The sequence below is a fragment of the Ricinus communis genome, chromosome 5, assembly GCF_019578655.1.
Source record: "Ricinus communis isolate WT05 ecotype wild-type chromosome 5, ASM1957865v1, whole genome shotgun sequence".
Classification (NCBI taxonomy): Eukaryota; Viridiplantae; Streptophyta; class Magnoliopsida; order Malpighiales; family Euphorbiaceae; genus Ricinus; species Ricinus communis.
The window spans coordinates 29,401,164-29,421,082 of NC_063260.1; the positions used below are offsets into that span (position 1 = coordinate 29,401,164).

The following is a 19,919-nucleotide window of genomic DNA, read 5'->3' on the forward strand; positions in this document are numbered from 1 at the left end:
AGAATTGTAATGCAAGTTAATGTGTGAGCAATTGAAGCGAGGTAGAGAATTGAGAATATTTCCGTGAAGTATTATTATAATGTCGTCTTCCCTTCCCAGTTATTGGAGGCAACTCTGCACTAGTTTGAGTTATGGCTAATGACTGTGTTCCAAGGTATACAGTGTATCAAGATTGCCAATTTGAGAGGGGACGCTTCTATCTTGTTGTGGTTCAATGACAGCTGCCAGTTTCCCAATTGAGAAGGGTATCTCTTTACGGAAGCAAACTGGCCGACTTACTTCCGTTAAGAATGTTGATGTTCAATAACAAATAATCTAATCTAGAGCAACTTGTAAGATGAATTCGGATAAATCCGGTCAGCTGGTTCCCTGAGAGATCCATATGCAAGAGATTCACTGCTCCAATAGGTGGTATTGAGCCTTCTGAAGAAAAAGTTGAGCTGAGAGACAAAAAGCTCGAGTTGGTCAAACTACGAAGAAATGAAGGGATTGGACCCAGAAGTTTTATTGGAGTTTATATTCAAATAGGTGACATGGGTTAAAAAGACCAATTAGCTGAAGGGATCTGACCTACAAGATGATTGTTAGCTGAAGGGAAACCTTGGAGATGTGTAATTATGAGTAGACTGCCAAGTGCCAGTGGATGCAAAACATAAATATAGTTTAGTTTGCTATATAATCATAGACTATCTAGACCTCCAATTACTTCTGGAAAGAGGTAATTGTAGTCATATAAGGAAAATTGATAGTTCGACTGAAATATTCTTTCTGCTCTCAGGACAACTCGCAGCCATTCCAGCACTAATCCCTTTTAGTGATGAAAGGTATTGGTATAATTTTAAAGACTACCTCCAGCACGACCCGTGTTGTAGCACAAATGATCACCCACAAATTCAACTTTTAGAATGAACCCTCATTCTTATTCAATTCTCAACAATGAATTCTTGAATTTCTATTCCTGTATGGCGAGCAGCACCTTGCAATCGCAACAAAACTTCATCTCCAACTTTTAATGCAGTCACAGGAATAGCTACATTTTGCGTTCCATTTCCTATAGAATATTGGTAATAAATTGAGAATAATTAGATTCTGACATAAGAACAAATAAAGGACATGAGATTTAAGAACTAAAGATTCTCATTATAATAGACCTTGGCATGGAGGTACTAAGGCAACTGTTTCTGCATTCTGTAGGAAGATGCTGTAAACCGTTTGATAATCTGAATCTATCTGTGATACCCAAATTTAATTAGAAACAAGCTTTAAGATGATTTCAGATAAATTTATGAGAATCACTATCCAACAAGCAATGAGCAAATGACTCTCAAAAGGATCTAGCAACAAAGAAAATCTACAAAGGAGATGAGAGAACTGACGACTCTCAACCACACTCATATATTCTACCAAATCTCTTCAGACTCCTTCACTCGGTTGTTTCAGTTATTTTAGCAACCAAATAAGCACTGCACATAACACAATGGTATAGATTCTATATGCAAGGAAATCTATTTCATATATTTGCCTTCTCCATGTGGTATCCTATATAATGTACAATGTTTAGCAGTTTTTGGATCTTTCTGACCCTCCACATAACCAAGATTTATCAATAAAGTCAGTGGCAGAAACAAGACAGGGACAAGATATGGTGAGTACTTGTTATTATATTCTGAATCTCATTTAGAAGATTGGTTTGGTTGTATTGTCAAAACCTGATCTGCCAAATATGTAGCAGTACATTGAACTTCAGACCTTAAGAAAACTTCTCAGAGGGCCTTCAACAAGGTTCTCATTTACCAGCTAGATATCTTATAGTTTCCCCATTGTGGAAATGCACAATGTTTGGTCACTTTCTCTGCAATCTCTACTAACTAGATTGGCTTACTCTACTAAAATGCACATCATTTTGACAAAATGTTCAGAAGTCTAAAAATTAAATAGTGAAGTGTAAAATTTGTGCACTCAATACTAAAAGAAATGAAACTGGATTTGAAAAATCTTTATACAAATAGGGGCATGGTGTGAACAGACCTTTGCTTCCAGAAGGACAAGAGGTCTGCTCTCTATCTTTACACGACCAACAATTGCTGTTCGCAGCTGGCCTTTTTGGTCAACTACAATTACTTCTTTGCCTGCTCTTAACTCTGAAAGGTAGCAAGTCTTTCCTCCTGGAACAGAGATATATGCATGTACTGGTCCCTGTATATTTCCACAGAGATACTCAGGAAAAATGGGTTTAGTGTGTAATGGAGTCATGGAACCATGAAAAAACCCAAATTCCAAGAAAATAAACTTCTTAAAATTGAGTAGAGTGTCTAACAGAGCTATTAACCCACAAAAATGTTATAAAATGCCAATTCATTATGCTTGAATGCCTACAAATAATAATGTACAAACAAAATTCCTACAGAATTTTAAACACTACAATTTGATGGCTCCAATCAAGGATTACAGGCTCAAAACAGAAATTTCATGGGTGGGATTGAGGCTATGAAACCTGAAGAACTTTAGGACTGTAAAATCCAACATATCATTAGACCGAGGGAGGAAATTTCCTTGAGTTACAATAAATTTAATCGCTGGTGAGCAGTAATAGTCTCATTCACAATCATATGATGTATGTGGTAAAATTTTCTAAACAGTGCTGAAAATTCCTAAACAATGCCATGCATGAAGCTTTTCCCCCTTGACATGATATATCAAAGAAATACAGTTTACAAGACATACGATCCAATTTCATAATGTATGAGAGAACACGTCTTGAGAAAAATAAAAATTAACTAGATACAAAAAGTGTCTGGAAATCTTCATTCAATGCTAATTAAGAACCGAATAATCAAAATGTAGTACTCAGCAGAGCTAAGAAAATACAAAGTGTATACGAGACTAGAGTAAGTGCTTTAGATTTCAGATAGTTATTCTTGCAAGTCTCTTAGGTCAATTCAAGTATTGAAGCTAACGAAGAGTATCAAATGAAGATTTAATGTATATCAGCAGCAAATTGCTGATTTTGTTTCATTTCTTTTTAAGAGACATCAATTGCTGCAACTTAAGCACCTGCAATGCTTGCTAAAATTCTCAATAGTCTAGACATCACTTTCACGGTTACAGAAACAACTCACTGCATTGACACGGAAAGGTCTGCTGGCAATGTAATTTGACTCTAAGCATTCTGAGTGAACAAGGAACAGTCCTCTAGCAAATGAACCAACCTGTGAAACAATATTCACGGCACCATAATTTATCATATTCAGCAAGTTAAATGGTAAATTGTTAAATAAAAAATGTCATACGTAAGAAACAAGGAGCTACCAGAAGCCCTTCACCAGGTCTCATGAGGCTACAGAGATCCACACAAACACGATCACCCATTCCAGCTGCTTGAATTTTGCTTACTGTTGCTTTTGTCAAGATCAACACATTGCTTGCTTCATTCCTTCTGTCAAAATAGTTCTGACAATAGCAACTGGGATAAGAAGCAATGCTTGAGAACTGAAGGAACCTAAGTCCATTCCTTCAATGAAATTACCTTGAGCTCAAACACAGCTTCAACATCCTCAACTCTTAGAATAATTCCACCCAAACCATGCTCCAAGGCCTACTAACAAAAGAAGCAAATAGGTAGATGACGAAAGGATGCATGCATTAATGGGACAAATGTTAAAGAATATAACCAACAACTCAAGCATCAAATCTCATTCTTTCTTAATCATTTGTGGTGTTTGATAGATACCTCAAGGAAGACTTTTGCCTCAGAAGGAGTTTTTGAGACTGCAAACACTGTTTTCTGACTGCCTTGGAATGCTGCAACAATATTCTCTGCAGGTATTATCTAAGAAAACACAAGGAATTCTTAGAAGCTCAATTTTGCAAATATTAATAAGAAAAGACAACACGTTTTCTGAGTAACTAATTCCATTATCTACATAAACTGAAAATAATCGTGTCTAACAATTTAATTATACAAGATCTGACCTAAAGTTAGGTGAAAATATACTTATATCAGTACAGTACCAGATAGTAAATTTGGCGTCCAAGAGTCAAAACTCTAGCGCATGCCAAGTAATCAGTGTTCAAGTTAGGGGGAATGAAAAGCATGGTTGCTATAACTTGATACTCCCATTGGATAAGCACAGTTTTATTCAAAATAAAACCAAACTAAAAAATTTGAACTTGGTTGACATGCTTAAGACTGAAGCTATTAGATAACAATTAATAATTGATAATTGTGAAGTGTGGATAAACAAGCAAACCTGCCAATCCAGTAAATTGACAACAATATTCTCAGCCTGTGCATTTTCTAATTGAAACTGCTCCAGCTCTTGTGGGGTAGAAACGTCAAACGTTGCAGCAACCCTTTTATTCTCACCATCTAAAATCTCGTCCTCTTTAACAAACAGGGGATATATCATTGCAGTTGCTGTACATCCCAATAACAAAAATTTCAAAATGAGAAGAATTCACATACCATATTCACTCTAATGAATAACAATGATATTATATAAAACATTCAGTATTTATAACTGGCTTTACAATCAACCACTGTTTTCTTTTAAGGCTTTGTTCAGAGAATAATCATGTAGAGTCAAATTCATATAAACTTGTGGTATCATTTCATTTCTTTAAGAATGTATTATTATTATTTTAATTTGAAAGAATTGAATCTAGCAAGTATAATCTTTCCAAACATGAGAATTAACTAAAATAGAATTCAATTGAATTGGATTCTTGCAACTTTTAGACTTTCCGAACAATATATAAATATATCCTCGACAATTGAAAAACCATATGATAAATCTTGACTCAAGAAACAAAAAAAAGAAAAAGAAAATTATAACAAAGTTGTAAAGAGTCTTAACATGACCATTCATCGGCAAGTTCTCGACATTTGTAGCAAAATATGAAGGTGTTCCAGCCTCTTTCAACAGCAGCAGTCATAACTTGCTTATTTTCTGTCCATATCCATACTTTCTTCAATTTATCGTAGTCCCCAGATGATATTCTTGAAGCATTATTCAAAGAAGACATTGCCACGAAAGAATTGTGGTTTGTTTTTAACTTTCTTGAGTAACAACTGTTCCACAAAATGTTTAAACTACCTGCCAAAAATTCATCAGAATTCAACAAAGTTAAGTAGTTACATAAAGAATTTGTACATGGGTTTATGTAGAATTTGAGAGAAGTGTAATTAGAATGCACCTGGTTGAGGAGGGAAGGCAGTTGAGAGTTGTTTCGGGAGGATAGTAGTATTAGCAGAAGAGGGCAACAGCACAGCCATTGTTTCTGTTATTATTTATGTTTCTTCCCAATGAGCCCAGTGGGAAGTGGATGATTTTATTTTTTTCCTTGGGTTTGGAAATAATCATGGAAATGTTTATATAAACAAATCCTCTCAATGTCTGCGCCCATTAGTTCTTTCTTCCTATTAAAAATTTCATTTAAGAAATTTTATATAGAATTTATCTTAAATGAAATAAATATTATGTTAAAAATAAATTATAAAAAAATTAAAATAAATATAATGTTAAAAATAAATTATAAAAAAATTAAAAGGAGAAGATGATAAATAAAATTAAAAAAATATTTTTTTTAATATTAGGAAATTTATAGTATTTAGCCTATTATATTAAATAATTGTATATAAAACGGATAATAAAATGTCTAAATAATTTTTATAATTTAATTAAAATTTAAAAATCACTCTTTAAGTTAGGTAGTCGTACACCAGAAAATAATAAAATTTAAATATATTTTATTATTTATACATAAAATATTAAATTTTAAAAAAATACAGTAAACCTATTCCCATAAAAAAGAACTACCATATACAATTGAAAAATAATTAAATAAAGTTAGTGTTATCTATTTTTTTATTTTATTAAGTCAACATGTTTAATTTTTCAAAAAAATTAATAAGATTCTGATTAACTTCCATTTCTGTTTTAATTAAAGATAGTTTTATAAAAATATTAAATACTATAACTATTTAAAATAATTATATATCAATCATAAAAAAACAAAAAAATAGAATAAATTAAAATAAAATAATTATCAATTTAAAAAATATCCCAACTCCGTCAATCCTTTTTCCTTCTCGCGAACCACGGGAGCGCCTAGCGCCTAGCGCCCAGAGGAGCAAAACTCATTTTCCTTTCAGGGTAAAGCGGCGCATAAAAGGGCTGGCCTGTCAAAAGTCCGGTTCCTTCGCGAACGAAGTTCAGAATCAACAAGGATTCGTAGAATGAAGGGAGTGTACAACTGAGGCGCAGCCCCACTTTTTTGTTCGTAACGAGAGAGAGATAGAATGGAGTTCTTCACGAAGTTCGAGACAAAGGAATAAAAGATAGTTTCTCTATGGCCTCCTCGTTTTGAGAAAAAGTGGACTGATTTTGTAGAAAAAGAAAAAGAAAAAGAGAAGACTTCCAAAACTTCTGCAGTATATAAAATTGTTTGCTGTCTGCATCAAAATTATTAATTTTCGTGGGAACCTAAAAATATTACACTATCTCAGATGAAAAAGAGAAGAAGAAAATAAGCTAAGAAGTTGAAAACTTAAAGAGCATGTAATGCTTGTAAGATTTCCCTGGATTGACAATCACGGAAGGGAAATTAGGATGATTCACTGCATCAGGATAACCCTGAGTCTCCAAGCACAAAGCTGCATGAGGTTTATACACAAATCCACCTTTGCCCTTCTTCTCCAATGTGTTGCTTGTATAGAATTGCAGTCCAGGTTGATTCGTAAACAACTCCATTACTCTTCCAGTCTTCTTATCATGCACAATCGCTGTCTTCTTCATCTTGTTGTGGGCGCTGGCGTCGAGTGCGTAATTGATATCGTAGCCTTTCGGGAGTTGGTTGATCTTGCTACCAATTGTTGCGGGGTTAAGGAAATCGTAAGGTGTTGCTTTGACTGATACAATCTGGCCTGTGGGAATAAGCTGGCTGTCAAGTGGAGTGTACCGGGACGCAAATATTTGGATTTCTTGGGATAAAATGTCGCCACTGCTCTGGCCGCCAAGGTTCCAGTAGGCATGGTTAGCAAGGTTCACAGGGGTAGACTTCTTTTGAGCTTTTGCTTTCATTGTTATACTCAATTGGTTGTTCTCAAGCAGCGTGTAAGCTAGAGTGACACGAAGATTACCAGGGAATCCTGCTCCACCATCACACAGAGACTTTAGCAATTGATCATTGCAAATGAAAATACACACTGTTAAGCTGACAATGATACTAACCTTCTTCGCCATCAAAGCTGCGATAGGTAAGGGTAATGTGAGGAGTATGGCCAGCTTGCTTATATTTCTTAACTTTCCAAACAACTTTGCTGAATCCTTTACGGCCACCTGAAATCAAAATAATTAATGATCACTTAATCTGTAGGAGCGAAGTAATTATTGGGAAAAAAAGAGGAGGCAATAATTGGGTACCCAAATAATAATAATAATTAAAAAGAAAAAGAAAGATGCGATAATATACCATGAAGCATGTTCTTCCCTTCATTAGGAACAAGTTTATAGGTGGTTCCATTCAAAGTAAATTGAGCACCAGCAATTCTATTAGCAACCCTTCCAACAGTGGCTCCAAAGCTTGATGTGTCATTCTGTCCAACAAGAAAGGTTCAGGAAGCAATAATTATTTTTCTTTTTAGGGAACAAATCCACATTCAGTTTCTTCAGTCACATGAAATATATCTCACTGACGATCAATTTAAGAAAAGAAAATTAATTCTTTGTAAGAAAATTCATAGGTCAAATAAAGCGGAATATGTCAAAAAGAAAATCATTATTTTGTAGGTATACAGCGTGTCCAATCACGTGTTAGGATTAAATGCAAATTGAAGGATAAGATAGAATTGAAAAGTCAAACAACAGCAACATAAAAATCATCGGATGTGGTCCGGCTTTTGACCTCAGAGAATTCTGTCAATTAACAAAAAAAAAAAAGAGTAATTTCTTTTCTTTAATATGAGTTAGAATTACCAAAGATTTAAGAAGATAGGCTAAAATTATCAAAACCCACAGTGATTTTTTATTTTGATTTTATTTTCAACTAATATGCCTTTCACAATTACTAATATATTGGCAAATAGAAAAGAATTGTTTTCTTTTCTTTCTTCTGCCGTTTCTATAATAATAAATAATGTAACGTCCAACTAAGATATCATTTAGACTTTTATTATGAGAATATATAGATTTTATTTACATAGGAAAAGATTTCAATTTGAAATAAAAATAAATGAGAGCAACAACATGAAATGGAAAATAATGAAGTATTGAGAAAAGTATTTTGCTAAATTTGGTAGACTATAGATGCAATTTTGTTCAGCCACTAAGGAGAATTCAAAATTGTGGGTAACTAGTGAAAACTTTTTATGAACAAATGAAAAGGGGAAAAGGAAGATATTAGCCAATTAGTCACTCTAGTGCTTCATAAAAAAAAAATACAATACTTTGAAACAACCTTAAACCAATTTATGTTAATCATTTGTTTTTGCTAACTAGTATTCTGGTCTGTAATATGCTTATGTTATTAGTGCATGTGAAAATATTATTTATGTTACATTAGATGAGTTGAATTTTTTTTTTAAAAAAAAGAATTGGGAATTACATTATTATTGTTATGGGACCAACCCAGATGCTTTAATTAGATGAATGTTGTGGTTAAATAAAAGAAGGATGACATGCAATTATTATCCTACAAAGAGTAGGACTTAGGAGTTCATTACAAGTGTTTGTTATAAACATTTTAAGATTAGGGAGCTAAATGATTTGTATAGAGCCACTTGAGGACCACAGCCTCATCAAATCTCAAAATTGTCCTTTGCTTAAGATTAATTAGGACCGACCACCTTGTTATGTTTCGGATAAGGTGTATTATTATTTGCAATTTATGAGGTATCAAAACAAACAAAAGTTCTTTCTTCAAAACACAAGCACAAACACAAACAAAAGTTCATTCAAATAAATATAATAATTATTATTATAAATATTATATAGTAATATTTGGAATTTCTCTGAAACACAACGTCCTTTTCTCGTGAAAATTTTTACTGTATAAAAGAAAAGCCAAAGAAAGGTGATAAAACCAAGGTGTCCAAATTGATGATGAGATTATAATAGGAAAAAAAATGTTTGCAAACGACAGATTGTTCAGAATAACAGCTGTAATCTTTCTTTTTCCTAAAGTTTTATTGCTAGTTGAAGTCTGTTATTACTGGAAAGTGAAAACCAAACTCCTGGTGTCAAGAGAACAATGTTGGATCATTCTGTGAAAAATATGTAAGCATTGCCTTCAAAAAGAGGGTATTAATTAATGCATCTTTTACTTGATTTGATTGTGGAAATTATATGTAAACATGAACATAAACCCACTGAAGATATTTGTACTTTAACCCCAAAACCAGCAAAAGAAAAGAGAGAAAGTATAGCAATATCTAAAGAGAGGTAGGAACTCACCAGGTACTCATCAATAGAATCATAACCAAGAACAACATCATCCACCTTTCCTGGTAATTGTCATCAAAATTATAATGAAAGAAACAAGATTATTACCAAAAGGAAATTACTAACTGCATATGTTCTTGGAAGAAAAATACAGAAACACCAAACAAAACATACCATATTTATCAGGGAGATATACAGAGATAACACGGGCACCATAGTTGGTGAGCTTTAAAGTGATATTTCCTTTCTTCAGCTCATATACACCAATCTTCTCCTCTGCCAAAGAGCCATTGATGAACCCAAAAGCCAAAAGAATGCTAAGCCACACTAGAACACAGAATTCTGCCATTTTCTTTTTTCTTTCTTTTCAAAGAAAGGTTAGATGATGGAATATGAGATATAAAAGATTATGTCTAAATGCTTAAAATTGGGATGTTATATATAGGAAAGGACAAGAGAGATTTATGGCTGTACACTGAAATCTCAATTTATGCTGAATAATCTTTTCTTAAACAAAGAAAAAAAGAAAAGAAAAGTGGGTGATTGATTGGGGTTATCCAGAACATAAAAATTGTGAAAGTACTTTTCTTTTCTACTTTGCTCTTATGGATGATAGCCTGTTCATTGACTTGGTAAAGGAGAAAATGTGAGAAGGAAGATTCTTTTGCATTGTCCAATTATGGACCGCCACTTGAATTTATTTATCTTTATATCAGAATAATAACAGAAAAAAAATATTATCGTATTCTTTTAATTATTAAATTATTGGCACATATGGAAGTATTATTTATTTTTTATAAGATAAAGATTTAACAATATGCAAAGTCTTTTTAATCCGGGTCGGACGGATCTTGTGTCATATTTTCAATCCAAGGTCTTAAGTCATTTATATAAAAGAATTTGCATATAAACTTAGCTGTAATGGTGTATCAAAGGAAGGCGGCCAAATATTTAAAATACACTTATAGTTGAATACCAACATAATATAAGCAAAATAATATATATATATATATATATATATATATATATATATATATATATATATATATATATATTACTTTGTGCTAATTAAAATCTGATATTTCAATTAAGGAAAAATAATATTTGGAAGTTTTAGAATTCCTATAGTAATATATTAATGAAAATTAATAATTTTTATGACAGTCATGGGCGTCCAATTCCATTAATTCTTCTTACTGAAAATCTGAAATTCAATTAATAGTTGAATTAACTGATACAAGCAATTGGGATTTAACTTTAATTTTTTTTTTCTTATGTTTTACACCATAAAATGGATTAGATAAACGAATTTTATGAATGCAAAAATATTGATTTTTTTAGGACAATTCTGTCGAGGAACCATTAAATTTCTATTTTGAATCTAAATTAAACAACTTTATTAATAACTTAAAATATGAACTTTTCCACTGATCACCTCCACAATTAATTACTATTTTCCCCTTTAAATCTTATATTCTCTACCTTTTCAGTTAATAATGATGTTTATTAAGAATTGTCCCAATTACTTGAGAAAAAATGGGGAAGAAGAGAAAAAGGATCACTACTTACTCTCAATTTTACTTTCTATATTATTCACATATTTAATTTGTTTGCCTTCACCTTATAGATGAATATGTAACCTTTTCTTTTTTTATAAAAGATAAAAAAAGCAGTTTTTTTTTTTCCAAAAGATTTCGATTTTAAATTTAATACCAAAAAAAGATTTATCAAAACAATAAATAAAAAAATATAAAATAGTTTTTAATTCTTAATAAGTAAAAAAAAAATGAAAAAAGAAAAATTACCAAACTAACCCTTAATATTTAATAGTAAGTTTACACAAGTTTTGTATATATGTTTTTATTTTAAAATAGTACTTTTTTTTACATTGAATTACCAATTAATATCATGAGAATATGAGCAGATTTGCACCAGAGAAGGAAGCTATCCAAATTTGAATTCAGATGAAAAGAGAAGAATGATCTCAAATTGGGATATTATTCATCAGTAAAAAAGATTTACAAGATACATTATTTAACTTTATAATAGAATTAGTTTCCGATGGGGTTCTACTCATATTTGGATTGTTTGATTGATAAATGTATAAATATCAAACACAGAACAATCTCAAATGGTTGTGAAATTGAACAGCATGTGATGCTTGTAAACCTTTCCTTGCTGCACCAGGGATTGAGGGAACGCAGGGTGGTTAACAAAATCAGGGTACCATTGAGTCTCCAAGCATAAACCTGCATGAGCTTGGTACACAACGCCACCTTTTCCCTTGACATTGTTGATCATGTTACCAGTGTAGAATTGCAAGCCAGGAGCATCTGTAGCCAACTCCATTCTCACTCCTGACTTGACATCCTCTACTATTGCTACCTGCCTTATCTTGTTGGGCTCAAAATCATCGAGAACATAGTTAATATCATAACCTTTAGGAAGCAGGTCAATCCTTTTCCCGACAGGCTTAAGTTCAGGTTCAGTGAAATCATATGCAGTTCCTCTTGCATACAGAAGTTGACCGGTTGGGACCAGGTTCTCATCAACCGCGGTGTAAAATTGTCCGAAAATCCGAACCTTTGCTTCCAAGATATTCCCACTGTTGTGACCAGCTAAGTTCCAGTAAGTATGTTGGGCCAGACTGACTGGAGATACCTTATCATCAAGACCTTTTGCTTTCATGAAAACGCTCAATTGACCATCTGCAAGAAGTGTGTAAGTGACAACTACTCGAAGTGCACCGGGGAATCCTGCAAGAATATACATAATAAACCGTTAATCAGTTTGCAGTCCAGTGTATTTCAGAAACATAGATAGATGATGCAAACCTTCTTCACCATCAGAGCTGCGATGGGTAAAGACAATGAAAGGAGCATTTCCACTGTTCTTGTACTTGGTGACTTTCCAGACAACATCAGAATATCCTTTAGCGCCACCATGAAGCATGTTTTTGCCATCGTTGGCTGGTAGTTTATATGTTTTTCCATTTAGCTTAAATTCAGCACCTCCAATTCTATTGGCAACACGTCCCACGACTGCTCCAAAATATGTCGAGTCGGTCTGCATATAATTTTTCAATTCGTTTTAGAAGAAACTAATTTTATATCTCTCTCTTAAACATTTCTTTTCTTTTTCTCTTTTACATTTTAAAAGCTACTTTTAATCAATTATTTACTTGAAAAATTTAAGAAAATCTCACTTGGTACTCCTTGATGGTATCATAACCGAGAACAACATCAATTGGCTTTCCTGTAAACCATTAGAAAAAAAGAAAATGTCAAAGGATAATTACGAAAAGAGAATGTGTATTTAGAAAGGGCAAAATAGATACTAACTATATAATTAAGTAATGGAAAAAAATGATCAAATAAGGACAAAATAAAAAGAAAAAAGTATACCAGTTTTATCAGGAATAACAAAAGAGACAATAGATGCACCCCAGTTAGTGAGCTTCATGGAAATGTTTCCCTTCTTAAGTTCATAAAATTCAACCTTTTCTTCAGCGCCATTGGCAAATCCAAAGGCTACCAAAATGCAAAAGCAAAACAGAAAAGATATCTTTCCCATTTTTTGTTTTTCCTTTTTGTATTTAAGTTAATACAATACAATTGATTGAAATAACTTAGCTTCTCCAATCTTTTATATATGTTTTTGGTGTATGCTAAATTTAGATATTAATATATACATAGTAAACAAGAGATCGAAATTTATGGGTTGTGTATGTATGTTAAGGCTGAGATTTAAGAAAGAACAAATAATTTCTGCTATATTAATCAATCACTTGTTTCACCAATGAATTTTCAACGCTTGAGGTGGCGAGTAACATGCTTACAATAAGTTAATTAGTTATTAACACAATAATAAGGCCATTTCTTCACACGTAAAAAGAAAACCTAGTTTTGCTGTTGCATAATTTCAAGCAAGCCCTATTAAATTTACTATTATGGGAAAAAAATGTATAGAATTTTTATCATATTGCATACCAACAATTAGTTAGGCACAAATGAACCAATTGGGAAAAAAGAAAACATTCTATTATGAACTTGTAAAGTAACTAAACCTAAGAGATTAACTAAGCCATAAAAATTGTACAACTTCAATTTTTGTTTTACTAAGCCTAAGAGATTAACTAAGCCATAAAAATGATTTGATAGTGGCATATGATATGACCCAACAGCTCGAGACTGTATTTAGCACAACTTCAATTTTTGTTTTACTAGATTTTTTGAGTTTTGAAAATTAATTTTATAGTTTATTTGATTTTTTTTTTTAAATGGACATAAAGAAAACAGTTTATAAAAATTTCCAAACCAAACTTTTCAAGAACCAACAACAATGTATGCACACTCTTTAGAATTTTTAGACAAATGTTCTTTTCCTACTAAAAAAGGTCATCTTAGAATTTTTAGACAAGTGTTCTTTTTTGACTAAAAGATATCATTTTAAGAACATAGTTTGTTTTAATAAAAGATAATTTACGATTTCAAATATTTATAGAACAGACTTTTAATTTAGTATAAGAATAGATAAATCATCTGAATATTAGGAAAAGAAAATGGAATTCAGAAATATCCTAAAATCAATAAAATATATCATTTTTACTGTATAAATTTTTTTTAAAAAAAATATTATTTTCTTAACTTTTTTAAAAAGCATGATGTGGTTGCTTTTCTATTGCTTTTTGATTATCTTTTATTTTATTTTTTTTATTTTTACTAAAAAAAATCAAAGAAAAACTAAACAATACCCAAAATTATATTTATAAAAAAAATGTTAAAAAATTATATCTTTAATATTTTCACACAGTAAAAATAAAATAAAAAACTTATACAGTATTTTTGATAAAAAAAATTTAAAAATATGAATATTTTTGTTATTTTTTCAAAAAAAAAAAGGGTTAGAAATAAGGCTTGAAAGATACACAGCTAAAAAATGTTGAAAATGCCAACGAGATGTTGTTCATTTAGATGGTACATATTTCTTATAATAAGAGAATTCTCACGTTGCAAATTTTGTACATCAAAGTTTTATTTAAGATTGAAAATTTGATTAGTGCAGAAAGAACACAAGAACATATAGATTTTTCCAGCATTTTTTTTAAAAGACATAAGATAATGATAAAGAAAAAAAATAAAACTTTGATAAGCTTTTTTGTTAAAATTATACGTCTTCAAGTTGCAATGACCAAGTTTCAAAAATAAAAAAGAAAAAAAAAGACTTGCAATGACAAAAACATTTTCACATAACCAGGCCATATAAATTATTGTTTTCAATTACCAAAGTAGAATGCTAGACAGCAATAAAAGTAAGGAGTTTTCATGTTACAAACTAAACTCAGACCTGATTCTGAGTTCCTCAAATTAAAATTTAACATTCAAGACATTGTCTCCAGTGTATCCATAACAGCATCAAAACGCCAAGAGAGTTCCCCTTAAGATGATTCACTCCAACAGTGAACATCCTCTTCTGCCTTATCGTGTTACTCTATAACCCTACATATCACAACAATTAATTTTAAAAGGGACGTTAATAATATTAAAAATATTAATATATAAATAAATAAATAACATATTATGGTCAAACAGCATGCCTACTCTTCTCTCTTTCTTTTCAGAAAATTAAATCATGCATATCTTACTCAAGGATTGGATTGTCAAATTAGGAGGTAACAAGGCCTCTTTTTCTTGGCCTCCCCCAAGTCACTGTGATATTGGGGATGTGTTGAACCAGGCCATGGTCCACCCTCGAGCTATTATCCACTTCTTTGGCTTAGCGGATTTAGGAGTGGGGGTGGGGGCGCTTGGGTTTATAAGGCAAAAGCCTCTTCACTCTTAATTGATGTAGGAATCGGGGTATCATCACACATCCCTTTATCAAACTTTATTAGTTTGTACTTGGTGAGCAGTCCTCATACAAAAGAACACAGTGAAACAAGTAAACAAACCTTAACACGTTTCAAGAGATCCTTAGCATTAGCATCATTGTTGAAGTGATCTCGTACAGGCTGCGGAAAATATCAAGAGAACAATTAGTTTGTACACCAAACTGCAAATCGCAAAAAACAAACACCAAGAGAAGTATGAAAGCAACAGATCCATGCATGGACACACAACAATTGCCATATACTAAGCCAGGTGAGACATTTATTCTGGCAAAGAAGCAATAGCAAAGTCTTACCTTCAATATCATATTTATCGCTTTAGACAAAGCAGGTTTCAGGTCACCAGGATGCAATTCACCACTTTCATAATCAGCAACAAGTTTTTCAAAGCTTTCATAGGTCCTAAATTGATAAAGGAACATATACGCATCAGGAAACAGCTCATTGATGTTGAACTACAATACTAAATAAGAGTGCAGCAACTAAGATAAACTGCATAATTTGAGAAAGAAAGGGACAATGGTTCAAAACTCATAAAAAGGGGAAGGAGAGAGGGAGAAAGAAGATAACACAACTTACTTTTCTCCACCATTCTTTTCACTCCGTTCCACCTTGAATTCATTAAACCAAGGGAAGATAATGTATTTGAGGTATTCCAGACAAGGATTCTTCTCAACCTGCTGCGGCGGACAGAATGCTTTCTTTATCTTCAAATTTACTTCTGCCTATGACAAAAAATTGAAAGAAGTAATTTATAACCAATATTTTATATGTAAGGACATCTACTCCACAGATCATTTTACATCATTTATTTTTCCTTGTATGAAATTGAAACATACCTCTTCATCCTCCATAAAGATGGAAGAAGATGGGTCACTTTTTGACATCTTATCTTGCCCTTCTTGCAAACCGGGAAGCATGTCTGCATTCAGAGCAACCAGAGTCACAGAGCAATCCATAAAACAAATAAATAGATGAATAAGGAAGTTTATTGTATCAGTTTAATTTTTGATAGAGAAATTTGATATACGATGAGATAAAATGATAGGCTTGTTTTTCCTCTTGATGTCATCACAGTATTCTCGTGCAAGAACATTCACTTTCCTCTGATCCATGCCCAACTGACAAATGTCAGCCTGTAGGATGACCATTAGAAAAAAATGCAAGTTACAATCTCATACAAGTATACAATGACATAAATAAAGACATTATGAGGAAGGGTTCAGAGGCAACTACATAATATGAATGCATTATCATACCCACGTTTTGGATTATATTAGAAGTGTAAAAACAATGACGGAAGTACATGGTTGACCCTTTACCAAATAATATAATAATGATAGGACAAAGAATTGCTCCTTATTAGTTAGAGATGCCTAATTCTGAATGCAATAGAACCCATATGACTCACCAATAACTAGAGAACATCAAGATCTTTTTGAATATCAACTTAAATTCAACTTTTCAGGATTAGAAGGTTGAGAAATTATGAAGGACTATATAAGAAATACATCAGAATGTTTACTTAGCCAAGCAGCAAGATATTCAATATCACATTGAATACAAGTACCTTGAGAAAAAATATGTCAGCACACTGCATGCATGGATAGAGAATCTGGGCTGCTGTCAGCTCGTCCTGTTCGCTACGACCCATTATTTGAACACACCTATGAAAGAGAGGAAAAAACCAATTTTTTTGTTAACTAATGTTCTAATGATTTTATCTAGGAAAAGGACAACCTCATTTTCTATTGTGGTACCTCAAAATCCTGGGAAGCTTGTTCCTACGAGCAATGTCCATTACAAGAGGCCAGTACTCAGCTGCCCTGGAGTTAATTTCCTCAGAAGACCACAGAAATTCTACTTTACCTCCATCGAGATCCATGCCAGCCGCCTTCCATATCTCAACAAAATAACGCCCTACTGTTTGGATTTTCTTCAGATCACCTCCCATTTTGTTGTTTAGCTGGGCAAACCAATCAGCAATCCATATTTTGACCTTGCAACCAGCCGAAGTCAGTTTATTTACATTTATGGTCTTCATAACACCCTGTTCAGCACAGCAAGAAAATCACAAAAAAGAACACAAAATCTACCATACAGTGAATTTTATAGATAGGTAAAATAGAACAGTATGTTTTTTAAAATGATAAAAATTTCTTAAAGAAAGGAGTACCTGGGCAATGTGCATTCTACCAGAAGGCTCAAACCCATCATAGCAAATGGGTTGGGGCTTTTTGGTAAGAAGATTAAGGAGCTCATCTTCTTGTATACACTCTTCTCCAATGCCTCTTACAATTTGAAATCTCTCCTCTGGACTCATAGTCCTGAGTTCCAAGAAACAACCAATTAGTTCCAATACACGACAACAACTAATGCTAATGAAATTAAATTATATAGAACCTTTAGAATGAGAGCTTACTTCAATTAAATGGATTGTTCAATGATTTTTTTTTTTTTAATCTACTTAAATAGAAAATAATTTAAAGAAAGAAGATTGTTCAATGACAGACCAACCTCTTTCATTATTGAAAAATAAATATTCTTAAGCTATTAATCCAATAAGGTACAAATAAATCTAAAAATGGCCAAAAACATGTTATGGAACTAAATTTGCTTTGGAAAATTAGATTGGGCTACTAACAGTAGCCTTTACCAAAGGAGGTTGAAGACATTATTTATCCCAAATCTTTAATAATCAAGATCTCTTTGTTGCCGTTTCCTTTAATGTAAACCAATTGTTTTAAATTAAAGGATGTGCCTTTTTTTGAACTTAAATAAAGAACTGCGATTTGCTTTACCTCTAATTCACAGTAGGCGATAACTGAAGAGAGGAAATGCTATTACATTAGCTTAAATTTACAATTCAACAGCAGCAGCAGCAGCAAGAACAAATGTTAACTAAAATTGAACTGAATAATAATAAGACAGAACTTACTGAGAAGAAGATGAGGGAGACGCAGAGTTAACAGAGAGAGACTGCATTTCTTCAGATGGCGCGATTTTGTCTTCCTCAGTTGACATTATTTATTCCGATAGTAAAGGTTCCAACAAAGTCTGCTTGATGGCTAAGCTACAGATACAAGATTCAGTTTTTAGGTTTAAAGAAAAAAAAAAAAAAAACTTGACAAACCCTATATGCCAATGCCACCAGTAATAGTACTGGAACCGAATTTGATTGTAGCCCAATTTTTCAAGTCCTTGTAGAGGGCTTTACCAGTTCAATGAGTCCATTATTCTTTTTATTTATTTTTTACTTTTTCCTTTTTCTTTCAAACGAGCACATGAGAGTTACAGGTAGAGCGAGCGTGAGAGCAAATGCGAGAAGTGCGAAAGTGTAGGCGCACGCCTCGTTGACCAATTGTAAAATGAGAAGTGAAAGCCTGATGTCTAAAGAATAGGGTGCAATCCAACCTCAACTGGGCCCAACTTTAACTACTTTGGGCTAGTTTGAGCCGATTATACTAATCTTTTCTTTTAATTAAATTTAAATGAAATCTAACCATAATTTTTAGATTATTTAATATTATTTATTATTAAAAAATATTTATTAATTATTAAAAAATATGTATTACACTCGCAGGCTTAGCGTGGTAGTATAGTATGTACATAATTTGAGTTAGATTTCAAGTTTAAGTTTTTCTTTCCTATTTTTAACTAAAAATAAAAATTTATTGTACAATTTATTCAAGAAGTAAGTTCGAATTAAATTATTATAAGAAAAACTATTTTTAAAGATTAAATTATTACTATTTATGTGTTAACTTATAAGTTTACAGAATAGTTGAATTTGAGAATTTAATGGACCGACTCCTTTTTTTTAGTTTGAGCTTTATTTGTTCATTAAATAAAACATTAAATGAATACTTATCAAGTCAACTTTCAATTATGACTATTAAGGTTTATCCCTTGTCAAAATTTATGACTTAAGACTCATTTGACTAATGATGAATGACGAATGAATGCATTCAGAAAGATGGATTCAGTTTTGGCAATTACAAACCGGCCAAAGATGCTGGCTTTGTACATTATAATTAAATTATGGTCAATTAATCGTGATTTTTCTAAAAGAAATTCATTCATAATATGAATTTTTAAAGTTAATTTTTTAAATGATATAAAAAAGTCACCATATTACTAAAAACTATTTTTGTTATATTTTTGGGAGAATTGGTCTTAGATGACTATAAATTACAAATTCATGTAGTAATTGACTTATTTTGCGATAAATTTAACATGCCTGACAAGTTCAAGGGGCACATTAAACTTTAGTTTAGAAAATTAGTCCTTCAAAATTTTAGTTAATGTAACTATTTCTGGTCTGCACAAACATATGTATTAAGTTTTAAGTTTAACAAGTATAGTATAATATTTTAATAAAATTCTCAACAGATTGCCATGGAATTTCATTATTGGCAATAAAAGAAATCATCATAATTAGGAATGCTTCTGATCAAGATTAAACAGGCGATAGCCAATTAGCCACCGTAATCTTTACCCAAGACATAAATAAATAATTAATGATCTAACTAACTAGCATTACATAAAGTGAGCACATTTTATCTTGCATTTGTACTATTTTGTCACAAATC

At 32.0% G+C, this 19,919-nt stretch overlaps 4 protein-coding genes across 5 annotated transcripts; all 4 read right to left on the reverse strand.

Moving 5' to 3' along the window:
• Window positions 1-608: 608 nt before the first annotated feature.
• LOC8276043 (3-dehydroquinate synthase homolog) lies at window positions 609-5,411 on the reverse strand. Of its 2 annotated transcripts, XM_002517442.4 has the most exons (10): window positions 5,197-5,411; window positions 4,857-5,096; window positions 4,251-4,417; window positions 3,731-3,829; window positions 3,527-3,595; window positions 3,310-3,450; window positions 3,120-3,209; window positions 2,029-2,196; window positions 1,152-1,230; window positions 609-1,051 (listed from the first exon to the last, which is right to left on the reverse strand). In XM_002517442.4, exons 1-10 carry the CDS (start codon window positions 5,273-5,275, stop codon window positions 924-926), a joined length of 1,260 nt encoding a protein of 419 aa, XP_002517488.2. In that variant the 5' UTR covers window positions 5,276-5,411; the 3' UTR covers window positions 609-923. The 2 variants fall into 2 exon arrangements, with proteins under 2 accessions (XP_002517488.2, XP_048231161.1); XM_048375204.1 differs by lacking the exon at window positions 5,197-5,411 and having other exon boundaries at window positions 4,862-5,004.
• Window positions 5,412-6,417: 1,006 nt separating this feature from the next.
• Window positions 6,418-10,092, reverse strand: LOC8276042 (galactose mutarotase). Its single transcript, XM_002517441.4, has 5 exons — window positions 9,615-10,092; window positions 9,453-9,502; window positions 7,474-7,597; window positions 7,233-7,340; window positions 6,418-7,150 (listed from the first exon to the last, which is right to left on the reverse strand). Exons 1-5 carry the CDS (start codon window positions 9,787-9,789, stop codon window positions 6,534-6,536), a joined length of 1,074 nt encoding a protein of 357 aa, XP_002517487.1. The 5' UTR covers window positions 9,790-10,092; the 3' UTR covers window positions 6,418-6,533.
• Window positions 10,093-11,419: 1,327 nt separating this feature from the next.
• Window positions 11,420-13,051, reverse strand: LOC8276041 (galactose mutarotase). Its single transcript, XM_002517440.3, has 4 exons — window positions 12,845-13,051; window positions 12,646-12,695; window positions 12,275-12,506; window positions 11,420-12,196 (listed from the first exon to the last, which is right to left on the reverse strand). The coding sequence occupies exons 1-4, from the start codon at window positions 13,011-13,013 to the stop codon at window positions 11,568-11,570; spliced, it is 1,080 nt and encodes a 359-aa protein (XP_002517486.2). The 5' UTR covers window positions 13,014-13,051; the 3' UTR covers window positions 11,420-11,567.
• Window positions 13,052-14,670: 1,619 nt separating this feature from the next.
• LOC8276040 (tyrosine--tRNA ligase 1, cytoplasmic) lies at window positions 14,671-18,539 on the reverse strand. The gene is made up of 10 exons (XM_015718118.3): window positions 18,266-18,539; window positions 17,504-17,654; window positions 17,088-17,377; window positions 16,898-16,994; window positions 16,358-16,463; window positions 16,167-16,249; window positions 15,907-16,052; window positions 15,624-15,729; window positions 15,391-15,450; window positions 14,671-14,938 (listed from the first exon to the last, which is right to left on the reverse strand). Exons 1-10 carry the CDS (start codon window positions 18,349-18,351, stop codon window positions 14,918-14,920), a joined length of 1,146 nt encoding a protein of 381 aa, XP_015573604.1. The 5' UTR covers window positions 18,352-18,539; the 3' UTR covers window positions 14,671-14,917.
• Window positions 18,540-19,919: the final 1,380 nt, after the last annotated feature.